This window comes from Lampetra planeri, chromosome 11 (assembly GCF_965212315.1).
Source record: "Lampetra planeri chromosome 11, kcLamPlan1.2.h2, whole genome shotgun sequence".
NCBI classification, from domain to species: domain Eukaryota; kingdom Metazoa; phylum Chordata; class Hyperoartia; order Petromyzontiformes; family Petromyzontidae; genus Lampetra; species Lampetra planeri.
In genome coordinates, this window is record NC_136117.1 from 1,795,842 (window position 1) to 1,815,219 (window position 19,378).

A 19,378-nucleotide genomic window follows, 5' to 3' on the forward strand; every position below is an offset into this window, starting at 1 on the left:
GAGAGCAAATCTACGACAACATTTACAATTCAAGTAAGCCGGTTAACCAGTAATTACAACTAGCCTCATCAGGCGACAGCCAGAGTTGCGGAGAAATCCTCCTGATTTTGTCTTAAAGAAAGGGATAAATATATTACTGAAGTTATCAGCAGAAGGTGTGTCCGCTCCTGTAGCAAATGATCAGCATCAGGCTAAAAGAACACCAAAGGTATATTAAATACTCCCAAACACACCTGTCCACAATGGCAGAACACTCGTGCCAACAAGGACACTCAATTTATTTTGATAATGTTGAAGTTCCGTGCAAAACTAGCTACTACTAGCCAAGACTAATTAGAGAATCTATCGAAATTGAGAGAAATAAAATAATTTTAACCATTCAAATAGCTACAGGCTTAGTGGTGCTTGGAAGCGAATTATCAAGTAATACACTGTTTAACTGCATGCCTATACAGGCCACCATATGTCGATCGTGATTAACTGTGAGCAGCCAATAGAGGGTATTGTGATTTCTTGCACCTAAAAAGGGCAGGATATGCATGAATGGTGTGCATTCATGGTGTATGTTGCTTACCCTATGAATAACACAACCGGTAATGGATATCCATTGTAATTTATATGCATATGTAGGACTCGTACTCGGCTTTCTTTCTGTTCTCTTTATTTTCCGCTCAACAGTCCACCTCCGCCGCGGCACCGCTCCGCATCTCGGCGCGGCCTCACTCCGCTCCGCGTCTCTCTCTGCAGCGCCACCGCTCCGCATCTCTCCGTGCCCTCACTCCACTCCGCGTCACTCCGCGTCTCTCTCTCTTGCCACGCCGCGTCTCCTCCGCGTCTCTCTCTCTCTTTAGGTCTGTCGACTCCCCTGCTATTCTACACTGCATCCTTCAGATGCATGGCTACCCCTGTTCGCACACTACGTTCTCGCTATCACTGTCTCTCTATACTCTACTCCGTCTGTCGCCACTAACCCACTCTATCTCTGCTCTACTACCGTCACCGCCTGCTCTGCGATTCCCTGGGCACCGTCGCTGCAGCTCCATCCAAGACGCCGACCAAGACAAGAAGACCCTCTCTCCGACGCGCTGTGGCTTATATCCCCACACCAATTAATCCCCATTAATTTTCTCAACCCCCCGCTTATCACTCGCCCTCTGGCCCCCGGTCTCACGTGACCTTGTTATTGCTGCCAGAGCGACGCCAGCTAACAACCAATTACCCTCTTAGCCAATCGCTGGCCTGTGTCCCCCCGGCTACCCCGAACACCTGTCTCAACACTTAACGACCCTCTCACCTAATGCCACAACAACAACCATGTCCTCACATACACCCCACTGTACTCTGCTCGCTCGCATAGCAACAGTGGAAGAGAATGCGTGGCGCGCTATAACTCAAGTCCTACACATATATTAATCCCCTCCCCCCCCCGGTCTGGTCTTCACACCTGATTGGCTCACAAGTGACGACATCACATTTACTCCTCTGTTTAAGACCAAAACAGGAGGAGGATTTCTCCACAACTCTGGCTGTCGCCTGATGAGGCTGGTTGGAATTATTGGCGAAATTTCACGGAATTCGAATTGTAAATGTTGTAGTAGGTTTACTCTTCAACACACCGGTGTGCTAAACTACCGTATTTTCCCACATATAACCCGCGGGGTAGACCACTTTTTACAAACAAAACAAGACCCTGCAGGGCATATGGAGGTGCGGGCTATTCCAAAAATATTTTTCACGTGTGACATGTCATGGTAGGACTATCCACTATGCAACACTTACCTTTGACTAAAGCATTGCTGAATTAACCACTAACACAAAAATTGCACGTGTTATCACGTTTTAAATTATTAGAATTTTTTGTACAATGTTTACATTTGCCCATAAACTAAACATATGGCGGCCAAACCCTAGATATGAATATGAATAGAGCAGTAACCAAACGTAATGGCCTGTAAACAGCATAGGCCGCTGCTATTAGCTGAGCTTTGTTTCAAACTTCCAATGGCTTTGTTGCCAGGAGGCAATGGTGTTACCGTAGTGCCGCTGTTGTCTGCGCAGTGCGCAATCTACCAGTGCTAAAACTGTACAGGGGTAACTACCGGTCCCAGTAGCTGTAATATGATGAGGTCGAATGCTGGTAAGCCTAACAGTACGCTTACTTATCTACCAGTTATGTGTTACTTATTTCTTGGATATTTACTTTTGTTACTTATTTACTGTTTTAAGTTCACTCGTTTCCGGTTAGTTTGTTTTCTTTGTGCACGTTATGATTTTAATGTTAACAATTGATAGTGCAATGTATTACAAATGTAAACTTTGTAGTAATATGATGGAATTAAGCTGCAGTAACGACCTTAAAGATATGAATGCATGCGGGGTATATGACGATGCGGACTATCTGAAATTTGTTTTACACAAAACGCTATTTTAGCAGGGTATATGCGCCTGTGGGTTATATGCGTATGTGGGCTATATGCAGGAAAATACGGTAGTAACTAATTGCCATGTTTTGTTTACGTGACAAACCTTACTAATTGTCTATATTTACGTGGTTATCTGCAAAACATTTATGATCCTTGTACATTCACTGGTGAAGCACGTGAGTGTGTTGATGTTGGCTTGCTTTTTGCGTGACCTTGTGGGGACTTTACCAGCTGAGGTTGACCCCCCCTGCTACTGTGACCTGCCACTTCAGGACTACTTGAAGAGCGACCGCGTGGCGCGCATCGTGCAGAGCGGTGGCTGGTCCGCCAACGACTTCAGGGAAGTCTTCAAGAACTACATTGAGAAGCGCGTTCGTCAGATGCCCGAGATTGCGGGACTGACCAAGGAGACCGTGCTGAGCTCCTGGATGACAAAGTTTGACAAGATCTTCATGGGTGATGAGGCACTGAGGCCGTCGACACGGATAACAGCCAGCAGCTTCTCGGATCTCATCCTCAGCAAGGATCAGCTGTATGAGATGTTCCAGCACATCTTGGGAATCAAGAAGCTGGAGCACCAGCTCATCTTTAATGCCAGCCAGGTGAGTAGGAGTTTCTGATTGAATAAGGAAGGAGTAGTTGTTCTTCTTCAGAGGTTGGAAATAAATGTTGAACGTTTGCCATGTGTGCTGTATTCCTTAAGCTGTATTGTACGGTCACTGCACAACACCTGACTTGGCACGTTGCTCCACGTGTACGGCTGGCTCGACGGTAGAGTGAGCTGCTGATTGGGGGTTGACTCAGCCCATCATCACTTCGGGGTCGATAAAGTTGGTTCCAGTTTGTGGGGACTCCCAACAGATTTTTTTAAACGATAGACAAACTCCTGTGGAATTTCCACCACTGGCTTAGCAGGTCTCCAAGCATGAGAATGGCACCAATGCTTCAATGCTCCTTTGAGCAGGAATCACTGCTGCCAATTTGTTTTCTTGTCCCCAGATAATTCAGTTGCACTGTCACCCACTTAGGGGGTGTTACCCCACTGCTTACCACCGAGGCCTCCTGTCTGCTGGTCTCCTCTCTCTGTGCAGTTGGATCACCCAGACGAGCAGGCAGCCCAGATCCGCCGCGAGATGGACCAGCGTCAGAAGGTGGTGGAGCTGATCGCTAAGGTTGGTGACCCCTTCCCCCCCCCCACCCACCTACCAGAGCTTCATTGTGATGCGTGTCTGTGTGCATCATTATTATCATCATCATCAACAATTCTTATCCACTCAAAGCCAAACCGCACAACCAAATACTGACCACACTGCAAACCATACAATCGAAAAGGTAGTACCAAAGCAAACAAGAATCTGTTCTGGATAAAATTGCGACCCTGAATGGTGAGATTGGTGGAGTGAATCATTTACCATCGAGCCACCGGTCACTAAGTGTAACAATCTGTGGGGATCACTGGCTTTAGGGGTGTGGATGGTGATGGGGAGGTTGTGAGGTTGGGATCACTATCTGTGAAGATGGTGATGGGGAGGTTGTGAGGTGGGAATCGCTGGATATGAGCATGGTGATGGGGAGGTTGTGATGTGGGGATCGCTGGCCGTGAGGATGGTGATGGGGAGGTTGTGATGTGGCAGTGTTAATGGAGGGGCACTGTGGCTTATTTTGCAACCGGCGAGTGTGTAAAATGGGGATTTTTAAATCGTGATTTTGTTTTAAACAACAACAACAACAACAACGTGTGCTCGTGGTTTGATGTGATGTCCACGTGTCACCCAGACATCAGGACTACCATTTGATATAAACCTTTTACGTGTAGATAATTTGTGCATGAAGAAGATAGCAAACTTCTATATCGATAAATTATTGTATTAAAAATAAATTGCCAAAAAATAAACAAGTAGTTAAAATATTGTATTAATCACCGAAATAAAATTGCAATGCCCTGGTACCAGGTTACTGACAGCCATAGTGGACTTCGCAGAATCTCATCAGTCTAACAGGATAAGATAGGTAGCGTGATGCTATGGGCAGGACTTATCTCATAATTTGGACCCAAAAACGGAGTTCAATGTTCTAGTCACTGTTGCCAAATGGGAGAGAGCTGATTGCGTCATCTTCATAAATTCTCATCTTCTGCTTCCCTATTAATGGTGCAACTCAATGAAGGTCTGACATTTAGTTTTCTCAAAAATCCAGGTGACAAATCACAGTTTTGTTAATGAATTCTGGGAATTCCCACTTGTAATTACGATTTGGAATGAAATGGTCAAAAGCATGAAACACAAGCATGAAACACATGCTTTTCTAAAAGCATGTGTTTCATGCTTTTGACCATTTCGTGGAGCCTCAGTGAAGTGTGGAAACGCGGCAGGGTGGTGGCGCAGTGGTAACACTCGTGCCTGACAGCAAGAAGGACCTGGGTTCAATTCCCGACTTGGATGCCTTCCTGTGTGGAGTTTGTATTTTCTCCCCCAATTCTGCATGGGTTTCCTCCGAGTTTCGTCGGTTTCCTCCCATAGCTGTAAAAAAAAGTAAAGTATAACAATAATTGCCCAACAACATCGCCCCCTACTGAGAAAACTTGGCAAGACCCGCTTAAAAAAGAGTTGAGACTCAGTAAAGTATTCCCGGCTAAATAACTATTATCTTACCTATATAAGTATTTTTTTGTCTGACTGTGTGTGTGTGTCTGTCCGTCTGTCTGCGCGGGTACCTTGGAGACGTTTTAAACTGACAGACTGTGGGGTTTACGTATCGGAAAAGTACATGGATACCACGCCGTATGCCCCGGGACGAAAACGCGCTATTCGTATTTCACATCTGTCAAGTTTAAATTAGTTAAATTAACAATGTATTCCCTTTTATAAGCACAGGGTGGCACCAGAGCATGCATCTGCGCATGCACGAGAAAGCTGGCTCTGCGTGGTGGTTGCCCTAGCAACGCACACACGTGATCAGTGGGGGGGAATTCTCATTCGCGTAAAAAATACAATAAAAAATACACAACGCTGAGGTAAATTCTTCACAGTGTAATGGCCTCTTCTCCCCAATGTGTGCACTTACTACTATAGGGTCGGTAGATACTACTATTATAGTCCTTAGATGCTATGCCTGCGAAAGTGACACCTCAGCCGGTTGGGCAATCTAGGCGAGGCCGGGGTCTTTGCATGGGACTAGGCCTCACCACGGCACTCTGTGAAGTTAGTAGCTAACTGCTATAGAGTCGATAGATATTATTATAGAGTTGGTATATACGACTATAGAGTCTGTAGATACTATTGTAGTTTTATAGATACTGCTGTAGAGTAAACAGATACTACTATAGAGTAAACACATACTGCTATAGAATCAGCAGATACTACTTTAGATATTCTTGGTTCTTTCAGTAAAATCACAAAGATAGAAAATAAAAAAATTATGATTTTTTTAAAAATAATAAAAGCAAAAAACCCACGACGTTTGGATCGCAACACAAGCGGTCTTTATCAGGCGGAGAGAAAAGAGGGGGCAAGCCTCCAAATGCAACTGCTTATAAGGGTTTCCAAAGTGAGTGGGCGGGGATGAGAGCTGGGAGAAGGAAAGCTGCGTGGCGTAAGTCAGCAAGTGCTAATGTAGGAGTAGACAATGGGGGGAGGAAGGGGGTCGAGATAGGGGGAGAGAGAGGGAGGGGGTTAGAGATAGGGTGAGAGAGGGGGGGAGTAGAGATGGGGGGGGTTATTGCACCTCACTACACACATCCAGACTGCTGACAGTAGAGGTTGACAAGAAAACACAAATCAAGTTATGACCCAAAGTGGTTGATGATATGTTTCCAATGATTGCTGAGTTTTTAACCGTCATCTCGGTTGAAATTGTGTGTGTCTGTAGAAATGGATGGCTTCGCGAATTGATCTTTGGTGATAGCCAGTCGGCTTGCAAAGTACCATCGTCTTAGAGAAATCAATTTCATGTGAACCAGCCGCATTAAAGTAATGATCAGCCACGGCAGAAGTATTGATCCTGCCGTGTTTCAGATCTGCCTTATGCTCACGAACACAGTCCGAGACATGTCATTTAGTTTCCCCAATGTAACTGCTGCCGCAGATATAGCTTAGTTTGTAGACGCCGGGATATTGCATGTCAGGAATCTTGTCCTTCACAGATGGGATCAGATCACGAATTTTATGCACTGTTTTAAATCGGACCTGGATGTTGTTCAAGATTTTGGAAATCTTTTTGGTTATCCCTGCGATGTAAGGCAAGGTGATGGTTTTGATTGGATCTTCAGATGGCTCCTTCCTCACAGTTGGGGTGATGGCTTTGTGGGTTGTGTAGCCAGAATATCCATTCGCCTTGAGAGCCTGGTGTACGTGTTTGAGTTCACTGGTCAGGTGTTCATGGTCGAAGCTCTAATGGTGTAGCGTTTTGATGAGGGAATTCTTCTGGGATAGATGGTGGTGGGAATCAGGTTTTTGGTAGGCATCAATATGGGTTACTTTCCTTAGACAGAGTGGCTCAATGAGCCATCTGGTCTCTTTTTGATTAAGGCATCCAAGAAAGGTAGCATGACATCCTTTTCTACCTCCATGGTGGATTTTATTGCTGGGTGTATGGAATTGATGTGGTTGTGGCCAGATGACAAACGTGTCATCCACGTATCTCTTCCACAAGAACGGACGTAGAGTGGATGCTGGATGGCGTCCGTCTCAAATTTTTCCATGAAAATGTTGGCCACAACTGGAGATAATGGAAAACCCATTGGGTTGCCTTCAGTTCGTTTGTCGAATATTCCATTCTATGTGAAGTATGTAATGGTGAGGCAGTGTCTCACCAGGGCTGGTACATCAGTATTCAGTCCTTGTTGGACCAAATCTTCAATTATTGCAATGGTATCGGGCACAGGAACTTTGGTGAACATAGAAATTACATTGAAACCAACGAGTAAATCACCTGGGGACAGTGAGATGTATTTAATTGGCGATTCCAGGTGAGCTGAGTTAAGAACAGAAGAGGCGGTCTTACCAGTGAATGGCTGCAAGGTCTCAGACAGATATCGGGCCAGTTTATAGGTGAGTGAACCAATGGTGGAGACGATGGGATGATGGGACGAAGGGGTGTACCTTCTTCATGGATTTTTGGTAAGCCATATAGTCTGGGTGGTCTATCAGCAGAAGGTTTTAAGGAAAACCGTTTGGTTTTACGACTATAATCAGTAGATACTACTATAGAGTAAATGCATACTACTATAGATAAAATCACAAAGATAGAAAATAAAAAAATTATGATTTTTTTAAAAATAATAAAAGCAAAAAACCCACGACGTTTGGATCGCAACACAAGCGGTCTTTATCAGGCGGAGAGAAAAGAGGGGGCAAGCCTCCAAATGCAACTGCTTATAAGGGTTTCCAAAGTGAGTGGGCGGGGATGAGAGCTGGGAGAAGGAAAGCTGCGTGGCGTAAGTCAGCAAGTGCTAATGTAGGAGTAGACAATGGGGGGAGGAAGGGGGTCGAGATAGGGGGAGAGAGAGGGAGGGGGTTAGAGATAGGGTGAGAGAGGGGGGGAGTAGAGATGGGGGGGGTTACTGCACCTCACTACACACATCCAGACTGCTGACAGTAGAGGTTGACAAGAAAACACAAATCAAGTTATGACCCAAAGTGGTTGATGATATGTTTCCAATGATTGCTGAGTTTTTAACCGTCATCTCGGTTGAAATTGTGTGTGTCTGTAGAAATGGATGGCTTCGCGAATTGATCTTTGGTGATAGCCAGTCGGCTTGCAAAGTACCATCGTCTTAGAGAAATCAATTTCATGTGAACCAGCCGCATTAAAGTAATGATCAGCCACGGCAGAAGTATTGATCCTGCCGTGTTTCAGATCTGCCTTATGCTCACGAACACAGTCCGAGACATGTCATTTAGTTTCCCCAATGTAACTGCTGCCGCAGATATAGCTTAGTTTGTAGACGCCGGGATATTGCATGTCAGGAATCTTGTCCTTCACAGATGGGATCAGATCACGAATTTTATGCACTGTTTTAAATCGGACCTGGATGTTGTTCAAGATTTTGGAAATCTTTTTGGTTATCCCTGCGATGTAAGGCAAGGTGATGGTTTTGATTGGATCTTCAGATGGCTCCTTCCTCACAGTTGGGGTGATGGCTTTGTGGGTTGTGTAGCCAGAATATCCATTCGCCTTGAGAGCCTGGTGTACGTGTTTGAGTTCACTGGTCAGGTGTTCATGGTCGAAGCTCTAATGGTGTAGCGTTTTGATGAGGGAATTCTTCTGGGATAGATGGTGGTGGGAATCAGGTTTTTGGTAGGCATCAATATGGGTTACTTTCCTTAGACAGAGTGGCTCAATGAGCCATCTGGTCTCTTTTTGATTAAGGCATCCAAGAAAGGTAGCATGACATCCTTTTCTACCTCCATGGTGGATTTTATTGCTGGGTGTATGGAATTGATGTGGTTGTGGCCAGATGACAAACGTGTCATCCACGTATCTCTTCCACAAGAACGGACGTAGAGTGGATGCTGGATGGCGTCCGTCTCAAATTTTTCCATGAAAATGTTGGCCACAACTGGAGATAATGGAAAACCCATTGGGTTGCCTTCAGTTCGTTTGTCGAATATTCCATTCTATGTGAAGTATGTAATGGTGAGGCAGTGTCTCACCAGGGCTGGTACATCAGTATTCAGTCCTTGTTGGACCAAATCTTCAATTATTGCAATGGTATCGGGCACAGGAACTTTGGTGAACATAGAAATTACATTGAAACCAACGAGTAAATCACCTGGGGACAGTGAGATGTATTTAATTGGCGATTCCAGGTGAGCTGAGTTAAGAACAGAAGAGGCGGTCTTACCAGTGAATGGCTGCAAGGTCTCAGACAGATATCGGGCCAGTTTATAGGTGAGTGAACCAATGGTGGAGACGATGGGATGATGGGACGAAGGGGTGTACCTTCTTCATGGATTTTTGGTAAGCCATATAGTCTGGGTGGTCTATCAGCAGAAGGTTTTAAGGAAAACCGTTTGGTTTTACGACTATAATCAGTAGATACTACTATAGAGTAAATGCATACTACTATAGATAAAATCACAAAGATAGAAAATAAAAAAATTATGATTTTTTTAAAAATAATAAAAGCAAAAAACCCACGACGTTTGGATCGCAACACAAGCGGTCTTTATCAGGCGGAGAGAAAAGAGGGGGCAAGCCTCCAAATGCAACTGCTTATAAGGGTTTCCAAAGTGAGTGGGCGGGGATGAGAGCTGGGAGAAGGAAAGCTGCGTGGCGTAAGTCAGCAAGTGCTAATGTAGGAGTAGACAATGGGGGGAGGAAGGGGGTCGAGATAGGGGGAGAGAGAGGGAGGGGGTTAGAGATAGGGTGAGAGAGGGGGGGAGTAGAGATGGGGGGGGGTTATTGCACCTCACTACACACATCCAGACTGCTGACAGTAGAGGTTGACAAGAAAACACAAATCAAGTTATGACCCAAAGTGGTTGATGATATGTTTCCAATGATTGCTGAGTTTTTAACCGTCATCTCGGTTGAAATTGTGTGTGTCTGTAGAAATGGATGGCTTCGCGAATTGATCTTTGGTGATAGCCAGTCGGCTTGCAAAGTACCATCGTCTTAGAGAAATCAATTTCATGTGAACCAGCCGCATTAAAGTAATGATCAGCCACGGCAGAAGTATTGATCCTGCCGTGTTTCAGATCTGCCTTATGCTCACGAACACAGTCCGAGACATGTCATTTAGTTTCCCCAATGTAACTGCTGCCGCAGATATAGCTTAGTTTGTAGACGCCGGGATATTGCATGTCAGGAATCTTGTCTTTCACAGATGGGATCAGATCACGAATTTTATGCACTGTTTTAAATCGGACCTGGATGTTGTTCAAGATTTTGGAAATCTTTTTGGTTATCCCTGCGATGTAAGGCAAGGTGATGGTTTTGATTGGATCTTCAGATGGCTCCTTCCTCACAGTTGGGGTGATGGCTTTGTGGGTTGTGTAGCCAGAATATCCATTCGCCTTGAGAGCCTGGTGTACGTGTTTGAGTTCACTGGTCAGGTGTTCATGGTCGAAGCTCTAATGGTGTAGCGTTTTGATGAGGGAATTCTTCTGGGATAGATGGTGGTGGGAATCAGGTTTTTGGTAGGCATCAATATGGGTTACTTTCCTTAGACAGAGTGGCTCAATGAGCCATCTGGTCTCTTTTTGATTAAGGCATCCAAGAAAGGTAGCATGACATCCTTTTCTACCTCCATGGTGGATTTTATTGCTGGGTGTATGGAATTGATGTGGTTGTGGCCAGATGACAAACGTGTCATCCACGTATCTCTTCCACAAGAACGGACGTAGAGTGGATGCTGGATGGCGTCCGTCTCAAATTTTTCCATGAAAATGTTGGCCACAACTGGAGATAATGGAAAACCCATTGGGTTGCCTTCAGTTCGTTTGTCGAATATTCCATTCTATGTGAAGTATGTAATGGTGAGGCAGTGTCTCACCAGGGCTGGTACATCAGTATTCAGTCCTTGTTGGACCAAATCTTCAATTATTGCAATGGTATCGGGCACAGGAACTTTGGTGAACATAGAAATTACATTGAAACCAACGAGTAAATCACCTGGGGACAGTGAGATGTATTTAATTGGCGATTCCAGGTGAGCTGAGTTAAGAACAGAAGAGGCGGTCTTACCAGTGAATGGCTGCAAGGTCTCAGACAGATATCGGGCCAGTTTATAGGTGAGTGAACCAATGGTGGAGACGATGGGATGATGGGACGAAGGGGTGTACCTTCTTCATGGATTTTTGGTAAGCCATATAGTCTGGGTGGTCTATCAGCAGAAGGTTTTAAGGAAAACCGTTTGGTTTTACGACTATAATCAGTAGATACTACTATAGAGTAAATGCATACTACTATAGATAAAATCACAAAGATAGAAAATAAAAAAATTATGATTTTTTTAAAAATAATAAAAGCAAAAAACCCACGACGTTTGGATCGCAACACAAGCGGTCTTTATCAGGCGGAGAGAAAAGAGGGGGCAAGCCTCCAAATGCAACTGCTTATAAGGGTTTCCAAAGTGAGTGGGCGGGGATGAGAGCTGGGAGAAGGAAAGCTGTGTGGCGTAAGTCAGCAAGTGCTAATGTAGGAGTAGACAATGGGGGGAGGAAGGGGGTCGAGATAGGGGGAGAGAGAGGGAGGGGGTTAGAGATAGGGTGAGAGAGGGGGGGAGTAGAGATGGGGGGGGGTTATTGCACCTCACTACACACATCCAGACTGCTGACAGTAGAGGTTGACAAGAAAACACAAATCAAGTTATGACCCAAAGTGGTTGATGATATGTTTCCAATGATTGCTGAGTTTTTAACCGTCATCTCGGTTGAAATTGTGTGTGTCTGTAGAAATGGATGGCTTCGCGAATTGATCTTTGGTGATAGCCAGTCGGCTTGCAAAGTACCATCGTCTTAGAGAAATCAATTTCATGTGAACCAGCCGCATTAAAGTAATGATCAGCCACGGCAGAAGTATTGATCCTGCCGTGTTTCAGATCTGCCTTATGCTCACGAACACAGTCCGAGACATGTCATTTAGTTTCCCCAATGTAACTGCTGCCGCAGATATAGCTTAGTTTGTAGACGCCGGGATATTGCATGTCAGGAATCTTGTCCTTCACAGATGGGATCAGATCACGAATTTTATGCACTGTTTTAAATCGGACCTGGATGTTGTTCAAGATTTTGGAAATCTTTTTGGTTATCCCTGCGATGTAAGGCAAGGTGATGGTTTTGATTGGATCTTCAGATGGCTCCTTCCTCACAGTTGGGGTGATGGCTTTGTGGGTTGTGTAGCCAGAATATCCATTCGCCTTGAGAGCCTGGTGTACGTGTTTGAGTTCACTGGTCAGGTGTTCATGGTCGAAGCTCTAATGGTGTAGCGTTTTGATGAGGGAATTCTTCTGGGATAGATGGTGGTGGGAATCAGGTTTTTGGTAGGCATCAATATGGGTTACTTTCCTTAGACAGAGTGGCTCAATGAGCCATCTGGTCTCTTTTTGATTAAGGCATCCAAGAAAGGTAGCATGACATCCTTTTCTACCTCCATGGTGGATTTTATTGCTGGGTGTATGGAATTGATGTGGTTGTGGCCAGATGACAAACGTGTCATCCACGTATCTCTTCCACAAGAACGGACGTAGAGTGGATGCTGGATGGCGTCCGTCTCAAATTTTTCCATGAAAATGTTGGCCACAACTGGAGATAATGGAAAACCCATTGGGTTGCCTTCAGTTCGTTTGTCGAATATTCCATTCTATGTGAAGTATGTAATGGTGAGGCAGTGTCTCACCAGGGCTGGTACATCAGTATTCAGTCCTTGTTGGACCAAATCTTCAATTATTGCAATGGTATCGGGCACAGGAACTTTGGTGAACATAGAAATTACATTGAAACCAACGAGTAAATCACCTGGGGACAGTGAGATGTATTTAATTGGCGATTCCAGGTGAGCTGAGTTAAGAACAGAAGAGGCGGTCTTACCAGTGAATGGCTGCAAGGTCTCAGACAGATATCGGGCCAGTTTATAGGTGAGTGAACCAATGGTGGAGACGATGGGATGATGGGACGAAGGGGTGTACCTTCTTCATGGATTTTTGGTAAGCCATATAGTCTGGGTGGTCTATCAGCAGAAGGTTTTAAGGAAAACCGTTTGGTTTTACGACTATAATCAGTAGATACTACTATAGAGTAAATGCATACTACTATAGATAAAATCACAAAGATAGAAAATAAAAAAATTATGATTTTTTTAAAAATAATAAAAGCAAAAAACCCACGACGTTTGGATCGCAACACAAGCGGTCTTTATCAGGCGGAGAGAAAAGAGGGGGCAAGCCTCCAAATGCAACTGCTTATAAGGGTTTCCAAAGTGAGTGGGCGGGGATGAGAGCTGGGAGAAGGAAAGCTGCGTGGCGTAAGTCAGCAAGTGCTAATGTAGGAGTAGACAATGGGGGGAGGAAGGGGGTCGAGATAGGGGGAGAGAGAGGGAGGGGGTTAGAGATAGGGTGAGAGAGGGGGGGAGTAGAGATGGGGGGGGTTATTGCACCTCACTACACACATCCAGACTGCTGACAGTAGAGGTTGACAAGAAAACACAAATCAAGTTATGACCCAAAGTGGTTGATGATATGTTTCCAATGATTGCTGAGTTTTTAACCGTCATCTCGGTTGAAATTGTGTGTGTCTGTAGAAATGGATGGCTTCGCGAATTGATCTTTGGTGATAGCCAGTCGGCTTGCAAAGTACCATCGTCTTAGAGAAATCAATTTCATGTGAACCAGCCGCATTAAAGTAATGATCAGCCACGGCAGAAGTATTGATCCTGCCGTGTTTCAGATCTGCCTTATGCTCACGAACACAGTCCGAGACATGTCATTTAGTTTCCCCAATGTAACTGCTGCCGCAGATATAGCTTAGTTTGTAGACGCCGGGATATTGCATGTCAGGAATCTTGTCCTTCACAGATGGGATCAGATCACGAATTTTATGCACTGTTTTAAATCGGACCTGGATGTTGTTCAAGATTTTGGAAATCTTTTTGGTTATCCCTGCGATGTAAGGCAAGGTGATGGTTTTGATTGGATCTTCAGATGGCTCCTTTCTCACAGTTGGGGTGATGGCTTTGTGGGTTGTGTAGCCAGAATATCCATTCGCCTTGAGAGCCTGGTGTACGTGTTTGAGTTCACTGGTCAGGTGTTCATGGTCGAAGCTCTAATGGTGTAGCGTTTTGATGAGGGAATTCTTCTGGGATAGATGGTGGTGGGAATCAGGTTTTTGGTAGGCATCAATATGGGTTACTTTCCTTAGACAGAGTGGCTCAATGAGCCATCTGGTCTCTTTTTGATTAAGGCATCCAAGAAAGGTAGCATGACATCCTTTTCTACCTCCATGGTGGATTTTATTGCTGGGTGTATGGAATTGATGTGGTTGTGGCCAGATGACAAACGTGTCATCCACGTATCTCTTCCACAAGAACGGACGTAGAGTGGATGCTGGATGGCGTCCGTCTCAAATTTTTCCATGAAAATGTTGGCCACAACTGGAGATAATGGAAAACCCATTGGGTTGCCTTCAGTTCGTTTGTCGAATATTCCATTCTATGTGAAGTATGTAATGGTGAGGCAGTGTCTCACCAGGGCTGGTACATCAGTATTCAGTCCTTGTTGGACCAAATCTTCAATTATTGCAATGGTATCGGGCACAGGAACTTTGGTGAACATAGAAATTACATTGAAACCAACGAGTAAATCACCTGGGGACAGTGAGATGTATTTAATTGGCGATTCCAGGTGAGCTGAGTTAAGAACAGAAGAGGCGGTCTTACCAGTGAATGGCTGCAAGGTCTCAGACAGATATCGGGCCAGTTTATAGGTGAGTGAACCAATGGTGGAGACGATGGGATGATGGGACGAAGGGGTGTACCTTCTTCATGGATTTTTGGTAAGCCATATAGTCTGGGTGGTCTATCAGCAGAAGGTTTTAAGGAAAACCGTTTGGTTTTACGACTATAATCAGTAGATACTACTATAGAGTAAATGCATACTACTATAGATAAAATCACAAAGATAGAAAATAAAAAAATTATGATTTTTTTAAAAATAATAAAAGCAAAAAACCCACGACGTTTGGATCGCAACACAAGCGGTCTTTATCAGGCGGAGAGAAAAGAGGGGGAAAGCCTCCAAATGCAACTGCTTATAAGGGTTTCCAAAGTGAGTGGGCGGGGATGAGAGCTGGGAGAAGGAAAGCTGCGTGGCGTAAGTCAGCAAGTGCTAATGTAGGAGTAGACAATGGGGGGAGGAAGGGGGTCGAGATAGGGGGAGAGAGAGGGAGGGGGTTAGAGATAGGGTGAGAGAGGAGGGGAGTAGAGATGGGGGGGGTTATTGCACCTCACTACACACATCCAGACTGCTGACAGTAGAGGTTGACAAGAAAACACAAATCAAGTTATGACCCAAAGTGGTTGATGATATGTTTCCAATGATTGCTGAGTTTTTAACCGTCATCTCGGTTGAAATTGTGTGTGTCTGTAGAAATGGATGGCTTCGCGAATTGATCTTTGGTGATAGCCAGTCGGCTTGCAAAGTACCATCGTCTTAGAGAAATCAATTTCATGTGAACCAGCCGCATTAAAGTAATGATCAGCCACGGCAGAAGTATTGATCCTGCCGTGTTTCAGATCTGCCTTATGCTCACGAACACAGTCCGAGACATGTCATTTAGTTTCCCCAATGTAACTGCTGCCGCAGATATAGCTTAGTTTGTAGACGCCGGGATATTGCATGTCAGGAATCTTGTCCTTCACAGATGGGATCAGATCACGAATTTTATGCACTGTTTTAAATCGGACCTGGATGTTGTTCAAGATTTTGGAAATCTTTTTGGTTATCCCTGCGATGTAAGGCAAGGTGATGGTTTTGATTGGATCTTCAGATGGCTCCTTCCTCACAGTTGGGGTGATGGCTTTGTGGGTTGTGTAGCCAGAATATCCATTCGCCTTGAGAGCCTGGTGTACGTGTTTGAGTTCACTGGTCAGGTGTTCATGGTCGAAGCTCTAATGGTGTAGCGTTTTGATGAGGGAATTCTTCTGGGATAGATGGTGGTGGGAATCAGGTTTTTGGTAGGCATCAATATGGGTTACTTTCCTTAGACAGAGTGGCTCAATGAGCCATCTGGTCTCTTTTTGATTAAGGCATCCAAGAAAGGTAGCATGACATCCTTTTCTACCTCCATGGTGGATTTTATTGCTGGGTGTATGGAATTGATGTGGTTGTGGCCAGATGACAAACGTGTCATCCACGTATCTCTTCCACAAGAACGGACGTAGAGTGGATGCTGGATGGCGTCCGTCTCAAATTTTTCCATGAAAATGTTGGCCACAACTGGAGATAATGGAAAACCCATTGGGTTGCCTTCAGTTCGTTTGTCGAATATTCCATTCTATGTGAAGTATGTAATGGTGAGGCAGTGTCTCACCAGGGCTGGTACATCAGTATTCAGTCCTTGTTGGACCAAATCTTCAATTATTGCAATGGTATCGGGCACAGGAACTTTGGTGAACATAGAAATTACATTGAAACCAACGAGTAAATCACCTGGGGACAGTGAGATGTATTTAATTGGCGATTCCAGGTGAGCTGAGTTAAGAACAGAAGAGGCGGTCTTACCAGTGAATGGCTGCAAGGTCTCAGACAGATATCGGGCCAGTTTATAGGTGAGTGAACCAATGGTGGAGACGATGGGATGATGGGACGAAGGGGTGTACCTTCTTCATGGATTTTTGGTAAGCCATATAGTCTGGGTGGTCTATCAGCAGAAGGTTTTAAGGAAAACCGTTTGGTTTTACGACTATAATCAGTAGATACTACTATAGAGTAAATGCATACTACTATAGATTCAGTAGATACTACTGTAAGGTCAGTAGTTACTACTATAGTCGGTAGATACTACTATAGAGTCGGTATATATACGACAGTTTGTCGATACCACTATGGTCAGTATATACTGCTACATAGTCAGTAGATACGACTATAGAGGCAGTAGATACTGCTATAGAGTCAGAAGTTACTATGATAGAGTTAGTTACTACTGTAGCGTCAGTAGATACTTCTACGGTCAGTAGTTACTACTACAGTAAGTAGATACTAATATACAGCCAGTAGCTACTACTGGACTCAGTATATACTACTGTACAGTCAGTAGCTACAGTGAGGGAAAAAGTATTTGATCCCCTGCTGATTTTGTACGTTTGCCCACTGACAAAGAAATGATCAGTCTATAATTTAAATGTTAGGTTTATTTGAACAGTGAGAGACAGAATAACAACAAAATCCAGAAAAACGCATGTCAAAAATGTTATAAATTGATTTTCATTTTAATGAGGGAAATAAGTATTTGACCCCCTCTCAATCAGAAAGATTTCTGGCTCCCAGGTGTCTTTTATACAGGTAACGAGCTGAGATTAGGAGCACACTCTTAAAGGGAGTGATCCTAATCTCAGCTTGTTACCTGTGTTGAGTAGTAGACGGAGGTACTCGGAGACGGAGGTGAGTTATGGGCTTCCGCCAGGGTTTATTAACACATATCACTATCCCTGGTTCCCTCTTTACCCCTTCTACTATCCCCGTTCCTCCAGTGACCCCGCTTACGTCACGGGGTCTCCCTTAAATACCCTAGGAGGGGTGACGTCACGTGCATTGCCCAGCGCGTGCGACCCCACGTCCCGTGATGTCTCCGCACCGGACAGCGCACACGACGCCACCACTCTCCTCTACTCCTCTACATCACCCCCCCCCCGTGAAAAAAAAACAGCCGACCCGGCTGCAATCACCCTGCAAGCGGGGCCCCACACCGGACCGAAGACCGAATATTCACGAGTTCGTGTGCCTGAAGGTATAACCGGCTGCTAGAAAACTAAACCTTAGGGCAGCACGGCCCCTCAAGCAGAACAGCAACAACAACCACAACAACAAAAAAACAAAACAAATAGAGCCCGAAGGCCTCATCCGCCGGATAGCGCCGAACGGGCGCCAGGGGCTGGGCCCGCTGAACGGCCATCAGGGCCGTCACCGAAGCCGCATCCCCCTCGAGCGGGTATGCGCTGCTGGCCCGCTCCCCCGTACGGTGTCCGCCACCCATGCAGGTGGCCCGTCAGCGGGCAACAGGCCCACCGCCGTGGCCTCCGGTGACCGGGGGGTCTCTGTCGGCCTCACTCGGGAGGGGCCTGGGGGCACACACACAGTTTGGACGTCATCTCCGTCAACGAGCAGGCACGCCGGATACATCATCAGCCGGCCGCTCCGGAATTGGGGGTGGATCCCCCAGGGTAGATGGAACATAACGTTTGAGCCGGGACGGGTGCACTATCCACTGCCGGCGACCGAACCGAATCCGGACGCATTGCGGCCGGCGGACCTCCACAACCTCCACGGGTCCCTGCCAAGGGCGATGCAATTTGGCCGATGTGCCAACGGGGACCTGGGGACAATGCAGCCACGCTTTTTGACCCGCTACCCACAGGAGGCCAGCTGCCTGGTGTTTGGGCAGCCGCTCATTAGCCGCCTGCCGGCTTGCGGAATTCTCGGCAGCGGCCTGTCGCGCCTCGCGCAGCCGGTCAAGCGCGACCTTCAAAGGGATCGGCACCGCCGACCCCTTCTTGGAGGAGCCAACGTCCATCTGGACGTGCACCGGGGGCTCCGGTTCCCTACCGTACATCAAATAAAAAGGCGAAAATCCCGTGGAGGCATGAGGGGCCAACCGATACGCCGCCAAGACCCCCGGGACGAACAGGTCCCAGTCTGACTGGGACGTGTTCACCTGGTGGCACAGCATGGACGTTAGGGTGTGGTTCAAGCGCTCTACCATCCCGTCTGACGCAGAACCGGAGACTCCCGTCCCGTTTCTTGACTAGCACAATGGGGGCACCCCAAGGGCTAGTAGATGGGGAGATGATGTCCGCCGCCAACATTTCCTCAACAGCCAAGCGGACATGATCTTTTTCCGCTGGGCTAAAGCGGTGGGAATTAAGTCGAATAGGGGCCGCGTCGCCCGTGTCTATGTGGTGGTCCAAAATAGTAGTGCGACCCAGATCAAACTTACTTTGGCTGAACACATCGGTGAACCGCTCGATGAGGTCGCGGAGTTGCCGACGTTCCCCGGAGGACAACGAGGCATTTTCGTCGCACAACGTGGCGATCCATGATGCGTTGGGGTCCCCCGTGCGCATCACGCCCGCCACGACCCCTCCATCCGGGGCAGCGCTCTCGGGTGGAGGAGCCGGGGTCGCGTGTGCCAGGACGGCGCCGGCCGGGACTACGACCGGCAAGGGTCCCGAATTGAGGACCTGCAAAAAAAGGTCCTGGCCCCCCGACACGGCTGTCAAGGCGCCCACCAACCCCTTCGTCC

General features: G+C 46.2%; 1 protein-coding gene across 1 annotated transcript in view; it reads left to right on the plus strand.

Moving 5' to 3' along the window:
* The window catches only part of LOC144721195 (calcium-dependent secretion activator 1-like), a 117,896-nt gene that overhangs the window by 14,712 nt on the left and 83,806 nt on the right, over positions 1–19,378 (plus strand). The window contains exons 4-5 of the mRNA XM_078598600.1: positions 2,696–3,025; positions 3,515–3,595. Coding sequence (XP_078454726.1) covers positions 2,696–3,025; positions 3,515–3,595 — 411 coding nt within the window. The remainder of the gene's footprint in view (positions 1–2,695; positions 3,026–3,514; positions 3,596–19,378) is intronic.